This window comes from Trichomycterus rosablanca, chromosome 27 (assembly GCF_030014385.1).
Source record: "Trichomycterus rosablanca isolate fTriRos1 chromosome 27, fTriRos1.hap1, whole genome shotgun sequence".
Classification (NCBI taxonomy): domain Eukaryota; kingdom Metazoa; phylum Chordata; class Actinopteri; order Siluriformes; family Trichomycteridae; genus Trichomycterus; species Trichomycterus rosablanca.
This window is the reverse complement of record NC_086014.1, coordinates 10689761-10710299: the sequence shown is the minus strand read 5'-3', so window position 1 is coordinate 10710299 and position 20539 is coordinate 10689761. Positions and strand designations below refer to the sequence as shown.

Below are 20539 nucleotides of genomic sequence, written 5' to 3'. Positions count from 1 at the left end.
GCACTGTGATCCTTACAGAAATGATTAATGAGTCCAGAAAGAGAAGGTCTGTTTCTCATTATGGTCTGGAAATGAGATTAAAGGGAAATCTCCAAGCAGATTGAATTGTATTTGCTATAATTGCTGTGAACAGCTTATACCACGCAGGCCACAAATGACACAATCATTAAAAAAAACAGACAGTGCAGGACAGAAAGAAGGAGAATAAGCAGCCTGCAAAATAAACTGCTCTCACTTTTTATGTATTAGAGTATATATACACATATATATCATTCTCAGCACTGCAGTGACACTGACATGGTGGTGGTGTGTTAGTGTGTGTTGTGCTGGTATGAGTGGATCAGACACAGCAGCACTGCTGGAGTTTTTAAACACCTCACTGTCACTGCTGGACTGAGAATAGTCCACCAACCAAAAATATATCCTGCCAACAGCGCCCCGTGGGCAGCGTCCTCTGACCACTGATGAAGATCTCAAAGATGACCGACTCAAACAGCAGCAATAGATGAGCGATCGTCTCTGACTTTACATCTACAAGGTGGACCAACTAGGTAGGAGTGTCTAATAGAGTGGACAGTGAGTGGACACGGTATTAAAAAACTCCAGCAGCGCTGCTGTCTGATCCACTCATACCAGCACAACACACACTAACACACCACCACCATGTCAGTGTCACTGCAGTGCTGAGAATGACCCACCACCTAAATAATACCTGCTCTGTAGTGGTCCTGACCATTGAAGAACAGCATGAAAGGGGGTTAACAACGCATGCAGAGAAACAGATGGACTACAGTCAGTAATTGTAGAACTACAAAGTGCTCCTATATGGTAAGTGGAGCTGATAAAATGGACAGTGAGTGTAGAAACAAGGAGGTGGTATACTTCAGATAAAAGACCTACAATCCTGATCAGATCCACATGCTACAGCCAATAACATTCTGCAAACACATGGACTGTACCTGAGAGTGACCGCTACACAAGCCAATGAACACAGAACAGAAAAAAAGGATGCTATATTACCCAACATGCACCACTCCTGTAACTTCAAACAAGTCCTAATCCTTCGTTTAAGCCTCATACTGTCTCGACACCAAGTCTAACTTTATAGGTATGTGTGGAATAACAAAGGTTTCAGTGAAACGCACAAGTATAAATCAGTGCGAGCAGGGAGATAAAAGCGGATCCTTCGTGCCAAACGGCTCCCACGATTCCCGCTGTGATTGCATTTAAAGTGGAACCACATGCAGGAGAATAAATATGAATCGAGAGTGAGTCATACGGACTAAGTGAGTTTGACTAGCGGTTTTCATACTGGAACCTGATGATTTTCAGAGGGCTTAGAGGCAGTGACATGATACCACAATGCTTTATTTCTGCTATTAAACCTCTAATCAATAAATACAGGCTGTGTAATTGTGTTGGCGTTCTTTTTAGTTATTTTCTAACAATCAAAATGATACACTGTCAAAACAGAAACAATCCAACAATGTCAATTCAAGTATTTATTTACTTAGGTTACACAAGATTCATCAGTTCAAGCTCAATACCAAACTTACCCAATTAGGGTCGCGTGGGGTGCTGGAGCCTATCCCAGCTTTTCAATGGGCGCAAGGCACACAGTAACACCCTGGACGGGGCGCCAGTCCATCGCAGGGCAGACACACACACACACACACACACACACACACACACACACACACACACACACACTCACCTATAAGGCAATTCAGTGTCTCCAATTAACCTGACTGCATGTTTTTGGACTGTGGGAGGAAACCCATGCTGACACGGGGAGAACATGCAAACTTTGCACAGAAAGGATCGAACCCAGGACCTTGTTGCTGTGAGACGACAGTGCTACCCACCGAGCCACCGTGCCACCCATAAAAGTTTTAAGATACTCTTATTTCTATCAAACTATAAACAGGTATTAAGTATTAAATGTAAATTACAAAGAGATGTAAAAACACGGTACGTTTCCTTAAATAAAAAAGCCGAAGATAGTTCAATCTAAAACTGGTACTTTTATTAAGAAAAGCAAACAAGAAAAAACATAGAACAGAAAAAATTAAATACTTAAAACGTTAGTAGCCAATAATGAACTAAATGCTTCGGTTCATCTAAGAAAACAGTAGCTTTTTGCATTGCTATAACCAGCATAAACACATATGTGCTAATAACAACTAAAACTAATGCTTCTCTATACACTGTTATTTCTATTAATTAGGGAAAAGAGAAAACGAACAGTTTAAAAGCCAATGCAGCGTACCTTAAATCTAGGTATAGTGTCATTTTAGTCCAGTCCTGCTGACTAGTAATATCATAAACATGAAGATAATCAAGAGTAGTAAAGAGGCCTGATAAAAAAAATAACAGATTCACGAAGCTCCCACACACACAAACTATTTTTATGTGTTGGACTAATTCACAGATAAATGAACTGCAATAAGCTGTGTGTGTATGCACCTGAAACTTGGCCAGCCAAGTCACCAAAGGAAGGCATCATCATCATCCTGGAAACTGTAGTTCTGTCTCACATTACCTGAAAGTGTTCATGTTCACTGACTCAAATCCAACAGCTACATCAGGAGATTTACAAACTACAGACGTAAATAGGTGTAATAGGAGTCCTGCTCCTTGACTGTTTTATTTAAAGTATCTAGAAATCGAGATCAGGCTGAAGAAATACTAATACTAAGTCTTCTCTGTTAGCCACCTGTGAGTAAGGAGGAGATAAATGAAACTCCACTACATTCTAAATCAAATCCCTTCACATTAACTGTAACGAGAAGCCTTGACCACCTACCTTAACACTACCTTAACCACTCAATACTGCCAGTCAAATATTACACCACAATACTTTCTTCCAATCCACTGATTCAATCATATTACCAGTAAGAAACATCCTTTACTTATCACTAATACTCATATTATCTGTTTTCATGAACCCTAAAGCCAGAGAGTTTCATATATCTAATGTCTTGGATGCTTGCTGACTAATCCAGAAGGGCGGAGAGAAAAATAGATTTGAGTCGGTGGTGTCCGGGTTTAACACACAAACTGCTGCCTCATTCGGATAATTTGCAGCAAGGCAGCCTGGACGTCTTCATCCATGTGACCCTGTAAGCAGTTAAAAGTAAGCAATTAGTGGAAAAAAGTGGGTGTTTTGATGTTGTAGCTATTTTGTCAATCAAAAACTGGCGCTCAGGTTGTGCATCGATAAAACGCACTAGCACCACTAACACCAGAGCTGTCTTGTAAGTTCGAATGTCAGCTCTGCTACCGGCAGGCTGGGCGCCTACACGGACGATGATGGGCTCGTCAGTCGGGGTTGGATGTCGGAGCGGATTCCTTAAAACTGATGCAATTACGACCTCTGCTGGCTGATCAGAGGCGGGGGATAATGGAGAGCAGTGCGTGACTCTCCGTATGTGAGACTGAGCCCCGTATGAACACGTCTTGCGCGGGTGAAAAGATACGGCTAGTGCACACGTGTCGGACAAGAGTGGTAGTCAGAGGGGAAGCGAAACGCATCCGGTGATTGGACATGACTAGATTGGGAGGAAAGGCTCGGGAGGCTTCGAGTGCTCGCAGGAACCACAAACGTCTTGAATTGGAAGACGCTTGGACATTCATCGATTTGGCCATCAGGCCAAACTGGGCGTCTGGGAAAGAAGTGCCTTGGGCAGAGGGGTGAGAAAGAACCCAATGGCCCCTGTGCAGAGATGGGAGAACCTGTTGGAGGAACAACCATCTCTGCGACACTCGGATTGGTAAGACTGAAGCCGTTGTTGAGTCTGGAATTTGCTAAACAGACTCAGGTCTGATGAGACACGATTTTGGGCAGAACAGCCAGCACTGGTGCTAATGTTTTGGGTAACTGGTGTGTATAATTAATATACAGTAATTAAGATACAGCACTATCTGAAGATGAGTCCAATTGTTTCTGCTGTGACCCTTCAGAGTTCATCTAAAATCTGACCTGTTGTTCTGAAACACGTTATTACATTTTACACCGTCACACCAGGGTTCGATAAACGGCCCCGAGATGAAAAACATCTGCATGTGTTTCGCATCAAAAGATTGAAGCGTATCAGTACGGGACATGCACTCACCTGCGCGGCACTGAGAAGATGAGTCCGATAAATTGAAACCACCTCTCTGTGTTGCCTCTCAGCATCCTGTGAAAGTGGAAAAAAAGAGACGGTAATGGGTAACCAAGCCCACGATCGAAAACAGATGGCTGATATGAGTCTGTTTCAATCATAAGCAGCGGTCGTGGTCTTACTAGCTTGAAAAAAACATGAATCATCAAGTGCACGTCTGTGAATTTTACCATCCCAACGTCTTATGAGCTCAGTAAGGTAAAGGGTGCATCTGCTCTGGGGTTATTGGTTCTAAAGAACAGTTTTAACATCCATCCGTTTTCATTCAAACCATATTTAATACTTTCTACTGAGATCCAACTTCAAAAGAGTGGGTCCACCTTCTACAGAGAGCAGTGTAGGGTATGGAGAGTCACTCACTTCTATCCGTGAATCACCCATCTGTCATGCTGGTGCATAGACCAGCCAGAAGAGGCTGCAATTGGAGAAGCAATAAGGAACTCGTTTGACCCTTCCCTCCCTTAATCACCGCCAATCAAGTCTGCGAGAATACCCAGCCAGTTGGTAGCACAGCTAAGATTCGAATTAATAATAAACTGTAAAACTTACAGCCAGCTGCTGCTGGAGGCTCTTGATTTGTGCCTGGAGAGCGTCGATGTGCTGGGCGTTTCTCTTGTTGGGTGTGTTGCCATTGTAAGCCAGCTGAGAAAGGCCATTGAGAGCCTGCTTCAGTCTCTCCACATCTGCCAACAGCTCTGTGATCTGAAACATAAACACATCCTGTTACAGCAGGGGTAACTTGCACATCTGGATACTTAGACTTCCATATAGATGACATTTTCATTATTGATAAGTTTGCCTGCTCTGTCAGAGTGTGGGTGCTAGACTTGCCTGTCTGCAGTCCAGACCTTCCAGTCCAGGTGCCAAATCATTATGGGCTTAAAACAACACACAAATGTCCACACTTAAAGGTAATCTTACCCTTTTGTCTTTGGCCTCAGTTTGCTCGGCGGACGTCTGAATCCTCTTCTGCAGGTCTCCAATAATATTAAGAGAGTCGTCATATCTCTCTTTCAGCTCCTGGATCTCTTTTTCGATCGAGTCACTTTTGGCCTGCAGGGTTTCGGTCTCCAGTCTTGCCATGTTCTCACCCTCTTTGGCCTGGGCGGCCTCCTGGTAGAGCTCATCCAGCTGTTCCTCCAGGCCTAAAAGTCGATCGCCGAGCTCGCTCAACTCCTCCTCCAGCTTCTGCTTCTCAGCTTGAAGCTCAGCCACCTGGGCTTCATGGATGCGAAGGTCATCCAAGGCATGGGTGGCTCTGAGGAGCTCGGCCTGTAGGGTCGCTACGTCTTCAGCTCTCTGGGCACTGGTCTCCTCCTCCTCCCTCAGGGCCAAACGCAGCTCGGTTACTTCTTTCTCCAGGGCCTCTCTGGCCTGGCTGTTTTGAGACAGCAGGTCAGAATTAGCGGTCTGACTTTGGAGCTCTTTGTCGAGGTTGCGGACACGCTGGACCTCTTGATTGTAGGCCTCTTGGAGGCGCTCGCATTCAGACTGTGCCTCCTGTAAAGAGGTTATCAGGGAGTCCTGCATGGCCTCAAATTTCTCCTTGTGAACAAACTCGCTTTCTAAACGCTGATGAAGGTTCTCCATTTTTGACGTACAGAGCGAGTTTTGTTCCTCCAGTTCAGCTCTCTGGACAGTTACCTCCATATACTGTTGCTCCAGTTCCACCAGTTTCATACTTAACGTCTCAATCCTGCCTTTGTAGCAGTCCTCAACCTCCTTGTATTTCTCAGTGGATACAAAGTTAGTCTGCACTTTTTGCTGCACAGATTCCATCTCTAATTTCACAGCATCCTTCTCTTCCTTCAGACATTCTAGATTAGCATTTGCTTTCTTGTACTTCCCCTCCATCTCTGCTAGCTCCCGTCTCAGATCCTTCAAAGTTGCGTTAAACGACTTTTCTTTTTCCTCCACGACACTAACTGGGACAAACTTGGATTTAACCGCTTCGTGAATAGTGTCCAGTTCTTTCTTCTGCTCTTCCATTTCTTTGTGAAGCTTTAAGTTACCGCCTTGAGCGGACTGATATTTGGATAAGGCCTCTTCGAATCTACTTTCTGCTTCAGCTAACGCATTGTTTAGCTTGCTTGTCATTGCCTCGTGTTCGACAAGACTGACAAAGTCCTGCTCTAGCTGCTTCTGCATATTCTCTTTCAACGTAGCACTTTCCTCTTTCACCTTCCTCAAGTCCTTTTCCTTCACCCTTCCATTGTTCTCCAATTTCTGAATATCTGCCTTGGCCTTTTCCAAAGCGTCACTCAATTCCACCTGCATTTGCGCATACACTTCTTTTTTAACAAACTCCTTCTCAATGCTTTGTTTCAGCACCTCATTTTGGGCTGCCAAACATCCAAACTCCTTCTCCTTGTCTTTATACTTCCTCTGGAGATCATCTAAATCTTTCTCTACCCCTTTGCTGTGAGTCGAAAGAGCGGCCACCTCGCTTTCATACTTCTCACAGGCAATGTGAGCGCTCTTCAGACTGCTCAGACATTCTTCCACAGAGACCTTCTCTTCCAAAAGCTCCTTTAACTGTTGCTCAGCATACGTTCCTCTTGCGGTTGCTTCTTCAAGCTGATCCTTCATCTCCTCCAGTGCAAGTTCCAGAGCGTTTTTCATTTCCTCGTGGTTCTGCGTGAGCTCTTGCAGCTCCTCTCTGAGCATCTCCCTCTCATCTTCGGCCTCCTCTACTTCCCGGATCAGAGACTGGCACTTGGAGGTGACATCGGTAAGTTTTTTCTTCAGGACGGTGTTCTGTTCCTCTAGAACAGTCCTGACTTTTTCGTGCTCTTGAAGGTGGGCGTTGTCCTGGCTGTCCATCTGCCTGTGGAGCTCGGCCACCTCCTCTAGTACACGGTCATAATCCTCCCTTAGCTCTGCCAGCTGCCTCTCTTTCTCATCCACAGCGTTGGTCAGGAGGTTCTTCATGTTGTCAAACTTTTCTCCAGGCACCACGGCTACCAGTCGGCCCTCCGTCTGTTTAACCCGAGATTCCATTTCTGAAAGAGTCTCAACCATGTTGTTACGCTCTTCTTTCATAGAAATTAACTCTTCGGTCAACTTCTCAACTTCTTCAGCCAGGAGTCTCTCACTCTTTTTGTACTCTTCCAAAGCTTTCTCGCTTTGCTTCAGATGGTTCCTGACCCGGCCTACTTCAGCCGACGCTCCCTCATATTTAACCTTGACCTCACCGAGCTGTGCTTTCAAGTCGTCCACCGCCTGGTTACTGAGATGCTCCTTCACAGCAACAACATGAGCCTGCAGCTGCTTGACCTTGGCCTCCGAGTCTAACATTCTCTTCTGCACGTCTCCCAGTGCCCCCTCCAGCTCCTGAATCTGCCGGTCTGCGTCGCGCTTGGTTGAGTCACGGCTCTGAACCAGGTCCTCGCACTCCTTAGACTTGTGTGTGAGGGTTGCCTGAAGGCGGCCGACCTCTTCCTGGGCAGCCTGCAGCTGCTTGCGGGTGGTTCTCAGCTCCTTATGTAAAGTCTCTACCTCACTAGGGGTTACGGTTGCTTGCTGAGGGAGCTCCAAGGGTCGAGACACAGAAAAAGAGGGGGACTGCAGAATCTGCAATAATACAATAATCAATAAGTACAACGGAAGCACTGAGAATGCAAAGATTTTTACTAATCCACCTCCTAGATAGAATAGCAGATCTCTCAGTCTAACTAGTTATCAGGCCTGGCAGTATTTCAAGTACTTGAGTAGTCTGTGTTTCATTTAACAACATGTCTCAGTTCAAAATAAGTAAACGAGTACGCCTCTGCTCTGTTTTGAAGTGCCAGTCCAGCTTTCAACATGAGTGGCTTAATGCAGGCTGCTTCTAGGAATCCTAACATCTTTTTAGGTGAAACATTCCTCAAAATATCATCCATTTGGAATGCTAAAAACCCTCTTACTTCACTCATAAAGCAGAAATCAAAGAAGAATATGCCTCGCTTTGTGGGCCTATGCAGCACCTTGTGTATATTACTTAATCCCATTAACTGTTTTCTAGTAAAGTTGGTTGTTTTCCTATAGTTAGGTTGGTGTTATATATACATTTGTCCTACTGTTCTTCATACCTTTCCTTTATGTAAGTACTTGAGTTGAATTAGTATAAAATCCAGGACATATGGAACTACTGATTATTCCAGTAACCTGGATTAGCAAATCGTGACTCGGTATTTTGTGAACAGATACAAATAAAAACTTGATTGCTTATTAACTAGATGTACACATACATATGGGTTAAAATATGTGGATTCCTGTCCGTGAGGTTCTTCCGAAACAATAAGCACTCATACCGAGTGCCCCCACCTTTAGGCTATAATTGCCTCCACTCTTCTGGGAGGGATTTCCACATGCCCAGTTGTGCTCATTAGTCAAGAGTCCTGCCCCTTAAACAGCATCCCAATCTTCTCACTAGGCCACTAGTGCTTCTCCAAACTAACCTTCTCCAAGCATCTCTTTGTGGAAGTCTGGCTGAAACATCTAAACCCAGTATTTAGAAGGGGTGTGATCATAGGTCGGCTTACTATTGGTTTACTAGCCACAGATTCTGAGAGGCTAGGCTGGCCATTTCTAAACACCAGGCAAGTCCTATAGTGAAGAATCAGGCTGTGCCATGTGTGGTTCTCCACTATTTTGCCAGCACCTTGACCAGACAGCAGAGGCTGCTGTTTCACTAGCAATGAGAAACCATATCCAGCCTTCTTCGGTTCACTCTGTTGAGCACATTGGTCAGGCCAGTGGCACCTTTGAGATTTGACCCCAGAAACGTTAAATCTGTGGTTTGGGCATGTTAATTAAATGTTAATTCTTAGTTCACAATCTAGCAAAGAAAATTTACATTACATTACAATTACAATGTGCTTATTTAGATAGTCATTTACCTGAGCTGAATCCAGACTTTGAGACTGTCTGACGAGGATATTGTCTTTACCTACAAGCAATAATAAAGTTAATCACTTCTAATCACAAAATGGTCATTACTTCAGATAAATAATTCAGGGTATTGATTAAGAAACGCTCCAGCATATTTAACCCTCTCTGCAGCATCTACACTTATGTTACCACAGACCGAATGTTTAATGTATGTAAATAATAAATAGCAGGATTAAATAAGGGATTAAAAAGCCATGCAACGTCTGTATACAAACACTGGCAGAAGAACGGACCATGATAAGGAGCTTTGAAACCTAAAACGTGCCACCTTTCTGCAAGTCAGCAGTAGTCAGTAATAACAATAAGTGTTTAAAACAGCCACCAGCTACTTCAGCTGTGAGGAATTCAATGCTTCTTCTCACTACACAGTAACTTGTCAAAATTCTAGACCGGCAACTGATTCTTTTAACGTGATAAAAGATATATAAAAGAATATTAGGCTTAAAAAAATCATTAAAAAATGAGTATTGCTTATTTCTTAATAGTAGGTCACAATGAAAATGACAAACTCACCTTTAATGACAGATGGGCTTACATGATCTCCCTGCAGAATACCAAGCAAAACCAATCAGATGTTTAGGACTTTTCTATTTCAGTTCTAATCTTACATCCAAGTACTATGTGTGGTCACATACCGCATAGCTTCGTTGCTGAACCCTCCCGGTCTCTGTAGCACAGGCACCTCTGTCTTTGGCAGACAGCATTCGCTTCAGTTGTTCCTTCTGAAAAACAGCACAGTGACGTGGAAATGAAAGGAGTTGATCATTATTCAATCAAAACTTCGTCTAGCGTAACATAAAAAGAATAATTAGGAAAATACACGCTACCTCTTTGTGGATGTCTTCCACTGTTGACTTTTCCTGGAATAGAGAACAAACAGAATGGCACAGTTACTAAACAATGAATTAGTAGTGCATATAACGGCAATTAAGACAAGAATTCCTTCCAGATAAACCCCGATTGAACCCAAAGGGTTCTGAAAAGGGGGAAGGAAGGTTGGGTGTTTTTTATAAGCATTACAATACAGTCCATTGTACTCAAGCATTTTCCAACCTAATGTTCATCTACCACATCTGTAAGGTATGGTGCAGTCTTTGGACATTGTGTACATTCGGCAAATTACAATTGAGGCAGGATACATTCTAAGTAACTAAGCATTAAGGGCCTTTCTTAAATTTGCAGCACAACCTCTGTCCCTCAACTGTTTGCCTATATAACTGCATTGATATCTGCTTAATCTTGGAAACAACAACAGCAGCTGTGGCTTAAATAGGCAAACACTGGCAGTAGAACGGGTCACACGAAAGAAATCTGAGATTCAAAATGTAGGATTTGTCTGCAGCTAAGATCTCAATCCATTACAATTCTGACAGTTCAGTTTTCAGCACTCGGCATTCTGTGACCGTGTCTGGCCTAGCAGTTGTTTCTCTAGTTGCTCTGCAATAAAAGCACTTGGCAGCTGAATAAGGGCAGAAATCTGCCAAAATGACATGTTTGAAAAGTGGCACTCTGTGACCGTGCTGCCCGTCAGTGAGCTCTTTAGTACGACTCTTGTTACTGACAGGATTTGACAATGGAGATTACACATCTGCGTGAAATGATTATACAATCCCTGTTAGAGGATGTTTCGAAAGCTACATTCACAGAGGGCTGTAAAACAAAGTGTGAAAAAAAACAGCTAAACCAGGTGGAAATTTCAATCTTAAAATATCCACTTCAGTTAAAAATCATACTTTATTAGCTTTACCTTGTCCATTCTATAAACTACACATACCCGCTATATTAACTTTGCTGGTAAAAACATGAATGGACAAGTTTTCGCAATGAACCCTGACAACAACCCTATTAAAGTCATTCGGGATGAATTAGAATCAAGGAATTTTGTTCAAAATCAGCACTTGACCTAACAACTGCTGTTTAACTGCATGTGCGAGGAATGCCAGGCATAGAAAGCTTCCTCAGAAAGCAGACAAAAGAGTCTGCTAATATAACTTTGTATCTGGCAGGGTCACAGGTGGTGTTACAAAATTCCCCTGCCCTAAAACAACACAGAAATACAGAAATTTTGGCCAACAGAGTACAGTATTCCATGTAGTTCCTTTGATTAACAGTAGATGGCAGTAGTGCCAAGCTTTGTAATAAAAAGCTCAATCCGAAGATTTTATACCCATACATGTTATGCTAATAAACCTAAAAATTACACTTAACCACAACACACACACCCCAAACACTTTTACACAGTTCTCTGATTAGTAAATATTGATTCATTAATATTACTAATCTGAACTAGTCAGCAAAACATATGCCAGTATGTGGACACCAGTCACCCACCCATCAGTGCTAGTTATTTGTCATTACAAATCTCTGGATACCAATTTGGACTCGATCCCAGTATGGTGCTGTAACAGGCTCCAATCTTCTGAAAGACTTTTTATTTTACTTCAATTGCCCAACAGGTGCATTAATGAGGTCCGGCACAGATACTGGGTCTGTCAATTCAACCCAAAGCTGTTGGATGGGGTTGGAGTTGAGAAGAACTAGGATTTGAATTTGATATAGAAGCAGCAAACAGCTTCCTTACAGAACGTACTATGTGTATTACTGAGTTTATTAACCAACCGAGTTTACTAAAGCAAGAATGGATGAATGCATTTCCACAGATCTGCTTCACACCATCAGGTTTATCTTATATTAGCTTTGTGTGGCTATACAAGGAAACCCATTTATAAAACTGAAGCGCACATTTTTTTTTATCTTCGTGCTTCGCTTTAAGAGCTGATTTAGTAAGTAGTGCTGCAACGAAGAACACATTTCTATGCATTTTGTGATCTTCTGTGGTCTACAGCTTTTGCTAAACTGTTCTGCACTGCAACCATCTAGACCTACAGATTTTAACCTTGGGGTCAGGACCCCATGTAAAGTGTATTTTTAAAAATAAAGCTAATATATAAAAAAAATTGTATTTAATAAATGCATTTAATTCTTGCTTAAACTAAAAAATCAAGCGGCAGCCCAGAAGGTTTTATCCTGTGGATTATGGGCCGTATGTGACCAGTGACACAATGGTGCGACCAACACTACAATGCTATGATCCTAAAATTCTTATACTGTATGTTAATGTGTGTTTGTGTGGCAAACAAAAGCGGCTTTTTGCCACTGAAGTGTCTTGCTGCAGGCCAGTTAATAAAAGGTGCAAAATATGGAATATGCGGTGGCATCCAATGATGGTACACTAAGCTTTTAATATGATCTATTCTACTGCCTGTTTGTGCCTCTGGAGACTGCATACCAATATGCTTGATCTGATCCTGCACAAGTTGTAGTCGAAACAGCCCAAATTCCTTATTTAGAAGAATGTCAACCTACATTAAAATACATTAATCCAGTGTGAATGTATTGCAGTACCTGTCTCTTCTTTGGTTCCACTCTAACAGTCTCTTTAGCTGTAATACAAATGAAATCCACAATCAATATCTGAATATATTAAAACTCTGGTTATACTAAATAACAGATTGCACTCATGTAAGCATGGTCACTGCATTGTGACTGTTTTCGTGATGATGAATCTGTCTTTAATCTCATTAAAAGAGGTCCCTGAACCAATACACACACAGGCAGATGTGTGCAACAGATGTACTTTTGAAAATTGATGAGCATAGATTGTCTTGCAGCTCTAATTGGCACTGGCTTGGTGATGAATGCAATGACTCAATACAGTCACTATTAAAGTATATTTAAGTTATTAAAGGTCTTTTCCATTATTCAGTAAACACGAGTCATCTAAAACGGGGCCAAAATGAACATTATAAAACGGATAGTTCCGGTCCTAAAATCTGATTGGCTGAGCCGCGTTCGAAGCCGTTGTAAAATCCCCGATAAACGCACACCTATGACCACCTCACATCATTCCATATTAATACGCCACTGAATACAAAAGTTAATGTTATTTTCGCCCTCATGTTGCCTAGCAACACTGTTAATCGAACTATTTTGCGTCGCGGAAGAATGCTTTATTGTAAGTTTATACACAATAAATACATTTATGAATTAAACATTGTTGTATTTATTATATTTTATGTTGACCGCCGTTTTATAAAAGCAATAAGCCACTCTAGACCGTGCATTACTGTTATGATTTTAGCACGGGGAAAGAAGTTTTAGGCACTCCGCTTCGCGTCGTGCCAAAAACGTCATCCCCGTGCTAAAATCACAGTAATGCACGGCCTCTCGTGGCTTATTGCTTTAGTGAGTTTCCAAAAAGCTTAAATTAAAATAAAGACTATTAAACAAGTGAAGTATTTATTCAAACAATTTAAAAAAATCCTGTTCTATTGTGGAAATGCAGGCCATGTGAAGCTTGGGTGGTTGGCGACACTTCCAATTTGCACACTTGAGCCAGAAAGTCATAAGACAATTAAAGTATTACACTTTATAAGTAGTCACAAGTTAAATTGAATGTATGTTTGCATTTGGTGTCTTGTCTTCTCTCCGAATAAAGCTTTCTGACTTCTAAGATTCAATTCTCCCCTAAAAGGTCCTAGTAGGTCTCTATGTTTCATCTGGTAATGTGTCATTGCCTTGTACCATATGCAAACAAAAAACACAGCATCACAGTGACACATTGCACAGATTTACACATTTTTTAATAAGAAACATTATAATGCTTTTCTTTTTCCATGTAGATTCAATTCCTTCACAATTAGAACCACAGGTAGAACGATTTCATGCAGTAAGCCGAGTTGTCCAAACAGCTGACAAGCTTTCCTAGAAGTAATGTTCCTACTTTCACCTATTTTTCTTCCCACTGGGGGGCTAGGATGGGCTCTACTATTTATAAATAAATGTGGTCTGTTAGAGCCGGTACCTTTAGTGGCGTTGTCCAAATAGCTCTTGATGAGGCTGACCAGCTCGGGGTTTTTGGTGAGGCGAGCGTAGTGATAGCTGTCGTGATTAAAGCTGTCCACAGCGGTGACGTCAGCGCCGTTCTTTAACAAAACCTCCACGGCCTCCTTACATCCGTATTCACAGCCCAGGATTAATGCAGTTCTAAAGCGCGACAGACACAGAGAGAAATGAAATATTATATCATTATAATAAATAAGATAAACTGGCTCTGTACGCGTAGCCAATCCGCTGCTGGAAACCCCGACGGCGTCCAAAGAGGGTGTGTATTCACCTGACGTGTGCGCAGTCCACCAATCCCTCCCTATTCATCCATACTTCAGTGGATTTGCGTGCGAGGTCGGCTTCGTGTATGGAGAGCCACGCCCTGATCTCTGCAACCAAGGTATAACCCCACCCTTTAGTCCGATCTTTCCCACCCAGCAGACTGGAAGTCAATTTTGTCTGCTGCAGGCATTAGCCAATTGTGCCTGCTAATGGGCGCCCAGACGACCGGTAGCAGAGCCGAGATTCTAACCCGGGAGCTCGGAATCTCGACGCTGGTGTGCTAGCGGATTATCCCTGTTCAAGTAGCATATATAAAACCTATAAGTTTAGTTATTACATTCGAACAGTAAATGTCTTAAATGGGACATTAAAGAATGTGGCAAGTACACATACAATATACAGCCAAAAGTATATGGACACCACTCCTAATGATTAAATGTAGTTGTTTGTGTCATACCCATTGCTAACAGGTGTATACAGAATGGCAAGGTAACTGATACACCTAACACTGTAGTAACAGTATGGGGAATCTCCTTTCTCTTTCAATATGATTAAGCCCCTGAGCAGAAAGCAAGATCTATAAACACATGGTTTCACTAGCTCCAGTTGCCCACACTGAGTCCTGGTATCAACGCAACTGAACCCTTTTGGGGTGAAATAAACTTGAATTGCAAGCCAGCCTGACCTCTCTGACTCTGACAGGCACCGTCCAAAATCTTGCAGAAGGCTTCCCAGAAGAGTGGACGATATAAAAGTTACATATTACATAGGTTGTTTAACAAGCTCATGGACCGGTGTCTCAATACTTTTGTCCTTATAGTGTACATACAGATAAAGTAAAGCATGCAATCATGTTGAACTTTTGCCTGCTGATTATCATATAAACACATGAATAATTCAAAATGCTATGGTCTTTTATCTGTGCATAACATTAAAACTGAATTTCACAGATACCTCATTTACATATACTGAAGTAAAGAAAACATCTAAAAATTTATTGGCTCTACATTTTAAAGCTAGACACACATACAGTTCACACATAAGGTTCAGAAAGGCTCGGATACTATGTTAATCCTAGCCGCCGGGATCAACTTAAAATCTGTCGTACTTGTGCTGCTTGTCTCGCACTCGGATATCAGCTCCACGTTCCAGCAGGAGCTGACAGATGCGGGGATGAGACATCTGAGTGGCGAGCACCAGTGGAGTTCGACCATCCTGCATTCACACACATGAAAACGGCATGGTATTATGAAAACAAACACAACTGAACAGCATTAGAAGTGGCCAAATGATCAGAAACCCCTTTAAAGAATGAAGATAGATAAAGGAATGATTGAAATATGATTGAAAAGCTACAGTCAGACAAGTGTATATGATAATTTATGTTATATTAAGGGTACGTTAAGCTTTAATATGTGATATTTACATTGTTTACCAGCATTAGAGAGCAGCTGATAATCAGAACATTAAGTTTATTCAAGTTCATTCACTATAAGAATGTTGCTTGCCAGCTTCTACTGTGATTTATGGGACGTTAGCGCATGTCTAGCAAGCTGGAACACTACCAAGTACTGCATTTATTACAGGGTCGTGTCCGAATGTATCTTAATATCTACAATATCTACAATATTAAGATAGCAGCAGTAACACATACCAACCAAAACGATACAGACATTCGGATGTACAGACTGTGCCCAGGTACACAAAGTAAGGTCCACAAAGGTGATTTAACAGCTTAGGTTTGAGGGAACTCCAGTGGACTACACAGAACCCTGCAGTCTTCTCAGAACAGTGAAGGCTGTTAAAGCTACAAGCAGGCAGCCAAGTCCTTATTAATGCCAGTCATGTGTCTGCACTATTTCAGCCATATAGTTTGGTGTCTTCATTGTCCTTGATGGAACATTTTGACAGATCTGGCTACTGTTGTGCCATTCTAGATGGAATAACCATTAAAAACAACATTGTAAGTGAAGGAATAATGTTATAAAATGAATAAAACCTTACAAAATCACTGGTGTTGACAGAAGCCCCACTGTCGCACAACAGCTTTAAACAGGAGTAACATCCAGCCATGACTATTAAAGAAGACACAATGCATTAACAAATCATCACTTCAACAAAGACGTTCTGTTTTCCTTTACCGAGTTCCTTTACTCACCTGCATCATGCAGAGCTGTTTTTCCCTGCAGGTCCACATTTCCAACAGGGCTGCTATGCTACAAAACACAAACACAAACGATTATTTTATAAGCACTTGCTGCTTTTATTTGTTTCTGGAATGTTCCCCCTTTATCTCCCAGTCTAGTCATTTCCAGTGCCTAATTGTGGATTTGTTAGTGATTGCACAACCCCAATCTGCAGCCACTTCTCATTACCTGCTAGTGCTGGGTTCCTACACAGAACCGTACTACATATGAGCAAGTCTAGGCTCCGTGTGACTACTATCCCTCACCCTAAGTGTAATGCAGGCACTCAAACCAGCCCCGGAGACTGCATATCGAAACGGCAAGACAGCCAATTGTGTTCGTGTGGACGCCCTGCCAGGTCGGTAGCTTCGCAAGTTCTAATAATGCAGTAGACTGCTGTGCCACCCAAGCGCCCAAACTGGTGTACTTTTTGAACTGGTGGACTTTAAGCACTAGAATTCTGCATCTCCTCCAGCTTCACTGCCAGTTCTAAATTTATCCACCCTAAAAAAAAGACTTTTCAGGCTGGATTTGATGTTAGCCCGTTTTTAAATACCCATCTTTTAAAAGAAGTAAAACCCTGATGAGTGAGAGAAATAGTTGCTATGGCATTGGCCTCACTTAGCAGAACATTTAGTCCATGAGCTCCCAACTCAACACTCGTTTATACTTTCCTCCTTCCCCTGCTATTACCAACTGTGTTGCTTTATTTGCTCCCCATCCATCCATGCTTCCACTCTTCCCTTCTTCCTCCAGCAACAGCCTCCAAAACGAGCAGTGTGGTCATGTGACTGACCAATCTAACTGCAGCCTAAAGTAACCGTATCTGCTGGAGGTGGGCTGGAGGGGGGGGACAGGGTCTGGTTACGCCGGTGATGGAACTGTCAACACTTTCGACACACTTAAGCGCTTGAGGTCTGTTTGTGTAAGCACCGAGTGCTTACAGAGCAGACCAGGAGAATGGAGCGTGCCAAAAAGTATTGACTCAAACCAGTGATGTGTTTACCATGTTTCAACTATTAACCAATCAGTAGTGCTTATTTTTTATGGTTAAATTAACAAGACAAAGTGATTGATGGAAATAAATAAAATAAACCCTTAAACTGTCTGCTGTCAGCTGTCTGTCACAACATTTATTTTTATCCTTTCTGACAAGACGTGCACCGTTTTATGTTTAAGTTGTTCAGAATGTGTTTCTATTTTTTTAGATTAAGAAATAAGGACCCTTCAAGGACACACAGACTTAATTAAGTGGCTGCATTTAAGCTCCATATGTCCACTAACCTGCACTAATCTCCTAGCAGAAATGACTAAGTAATGATAATTCAATGAACAAACTAATGTTTTCCAAATCAGCTCCTTGAATGTACGTACAAATGCTAGAATTTACAGGAACGTTACCTGGAGCAGCTTCTGCACACACAGCGACTGCGCGTTCCGGGCCGCCAAGTGCAATGCGCTCTTCCCTGAAAAGAAAACATCACAATTTAAGAGCTACAGGGGTTCGTTACAAAACTCACATGTTCAACCCTACCAGTGTGTGAGACTCTCATTCAGATTCTCATTCAGACAGAGAGGACTGATTCAAACAGGCTTGCAAAGTGTACCAAGGGTCAGGTTAGAAATATGAGGTGGTGGGCGGTTTGGGGGGTATAAACACTCACCCTTTATACCATCCCAGTACTATTTAATACATATAGCAGATGCTTTTATCCAAGGCTGATGGTTAACGGACTAACAGTGGCAACCTGGTAGTGATGGGGCATGAACCAGGGACATTCCAATCACTAGTCCAGTACCTTAACTACTGAGCTACCATTGCCACATGTCCCAAATTACAATGACTGTAGTATTGTTGTATTTATTTGGTAGATGTTTGTATTCAAAGTAAATCACAGTTATATATTAGGGGGGTAAAAACCCTGCTCAAGGGTCCAACACTGACAGTTTGGCAAAGCCAGGATCAGAACCTAAATCTCTGCCACATTTCTACATTTTCTACATTGGTAGTACGCAAATAAATCTTAGGCCACATATACACATGTACAGTACAATGAAAAGCTTTATTCACACATCCCATCTTCTCTGGAAGGTTCTTGCTCAAGGGCCCAAGTGTGGCTGCATGGCAGAGCTGGGATTCACACCCACAACCTTCTAACTGGTAACCCAGAGATCTACTCGCTAGGCTAACACTGTCCTATTTAGTACATATGATGTGTTTTAAGGTCCTAAAATGACACTGAATAGGCAAGATTACCAAATTATATGATCAATTATCATGAGTTTTATTCGTTCTTCTTATAATCATCAACTGTTTATTTAATCTGTACACTTATAATAATACCACACATGTATTGCTGTGTTACCTGTAGCATCGGTGGCTGTGATGTCAACACCATGGTTGAGGATGAGGTTTAGGCAGTCCAGATGTCCTCTGCTGGCAGCAAGATGGAAACTGCACAGAGAAACAGAGACACAGCTGATTACTCAAAATCAGAATCGACGTTCCACGCAGACGATCAGCAGATTGATCAATTGCTCATCTGAGCAAGGTCACTAGGAGTCTTTGACAACCTGGCAACACCAGACTCAATACAGGACCCCTCCCCGAACGGAGCGAGAATCCATCACACGGCAGCACTCACTTGTTTTTGTCAGCGTACATATTTCCCGAGTGACGCAATGTTTACGCACTGGTTTTAGAGCATTACAAATAGCACTAGACAAAAATGGCAGGTGATAGGGTGACCGGAGCATCTCGGAGTCAAAGAGTGATGAAGTGGGCTGTGGAGTGCTGAAAATTGATGCTTGTTGTTACTGGGTAAGTTCACACAGAGAGGACTCTTAAGCACTGGTATTACAACTATCACATATCACCATGCAGAATGAATGAATGAATTAAATAATTAATGCATTTATAATCACATATATGTACAGTATATAAAATACAATGACCTTATTATGTGCAACAGGAACATTCACTGTCACATACGTGTATACACTACTGATGAAATACCCACAACAATGAAGTCCTTAAATAATCAAATGAAATAAGTATATGAGAGAAAAGTATATAATAATATGAGTAAATAAAAGTAAATAAAAGGCACCACAGGTGGCACAGCGGGATATTCCGCTAGCACACCAGCGCCGAGATTATGAACTCCTCGGTTCAAAACTCGGCTTTGCCACCAGACGGCTGGGCATAATTGGCAGTGCCTGCAAGGAGGGGTGACCAGAATATGTGGGCGGGGTCTTCAAACACTGTGTAAGGACCCTGAATGGCGGATAGAGGCACCTGTGCAGAGTGCATGGGTGGAAAAGGGTTCCGTCGAGGGCTGTGTGCGGGTCGTCGGAGGCGTGGGCGGCAATATATATTGAGGACAATGCAAAAAATCGGGGATCCCCAGCAGCGGAAAACAAATCGACTACACTAACTTGGGAGAAAATGGGAGACAAACGTATAAAACGCAGACTGACAGCTAAGTAACAACAGTCCCCGCTCCAGTATGACTGTTTTCTTTATTTCCATGGATTTATACTTGCTGAGTATTTTACGGTGCCTGAAATCTAGCCTCTCTCACTAGTCTCATGGGGCCATACTCTAATAAGATTAAAATCTGGACAATCTGGTGGGTCATTTTGGCCATAAGGTGGGTGGGAACAAGCTCAGTTTAAATCGTACAAGCCGATCTTTGCCTCCTAAAAGTGCAGACGGGCTGCTTTGCTATTATGACAGCTATGAAACTATGTACTATATATGTCTCTATGACACACACTATGTGGCACAAATGATGCACTTTGGGATGCAGCCAGGAAATCACTTGTAAACATGTCCGCAAACCAAGTCAATGCCATTTATGTGATATAGTTTGAATTGGTCTGTCCGAAAACCTACTGAGCTCTCGACGTCACCCTACACGCTCCCGAAAAGAAGGCATGTCTACATTCTTAGATGCCTTAAAATGCTCCCTACTTAGGTGCAATAAACTGACGGCTCACTAGGTTTCCGGACAGACCCAACGGAGCTGCAACGTCCGTTTCATATTGTTCCAGAACAGAACAACTAGGGTGGAGGGTAGCACA

At 42.4% G+C, this 20539-nt stretch overlaps 1 protein-coding gene across 2 annotated transcripts in view; it reads right to left on the bottom strand.

The window, feature by feature from the left end:
- Positions 1-2004: 2004 nt before the first annotated feature.
- uacab (uveal autoantigen with coiled-coil domains and ankyrin repeats b) overlaps positions 2005-20539 on the bottom strand; it is a 51656-nt gene continuing 33121 nt past the window's right edge. For both annotated transcript variants that reach the window (XM_062989554.1, XM_062989556.1), the window contains 15 exons: positions 18820-18908; positions 17855-17919; positions 16426-16483; positions 16272-16342; positions 15376-15482; positions 13963-14144; positions 12504-12541; positions 9926-9958; positions 9734-9820; positions 9612-9642; positions 9047-9096; positions 5088-7739; positions 4716-4868; positions 4116-4181; positions 2005-3120 (listed from right to left, as the gene is read on the bottom strand). In XM_062989554.1, coding sequence (XP_062845624.1) covers positions 3049-3120; positions 4116-4181; positions 4716-4868; positions 5088-7739; positions 9047-9096; positions 9612-9642; positions 9734-9820; positions 9926-9958; positions 12504-12541; positions 13963-14144; positions 15376-15482; positions 16272-16342; positions 16426-16483; positions 17855-17919; positions 18820-18908 — 3754 coding nt within the window. In that variant the 3' untranslated portion in view covers positions 2005-3048. The remainder of the gene's footprint in view (positions 3121-4115; positions 4182-4715; positions 4869-5087; positions 7740-9046; positions 9097-9611; positions 9643-9733; positions 9821-9925; positions 9959-12503; positions 12542-13962; positions 14145-15375; positions 15483-16271; positions 16343-16425; positions 16484-17854; positions 17920-18819; positions 18909-20539) is intronic.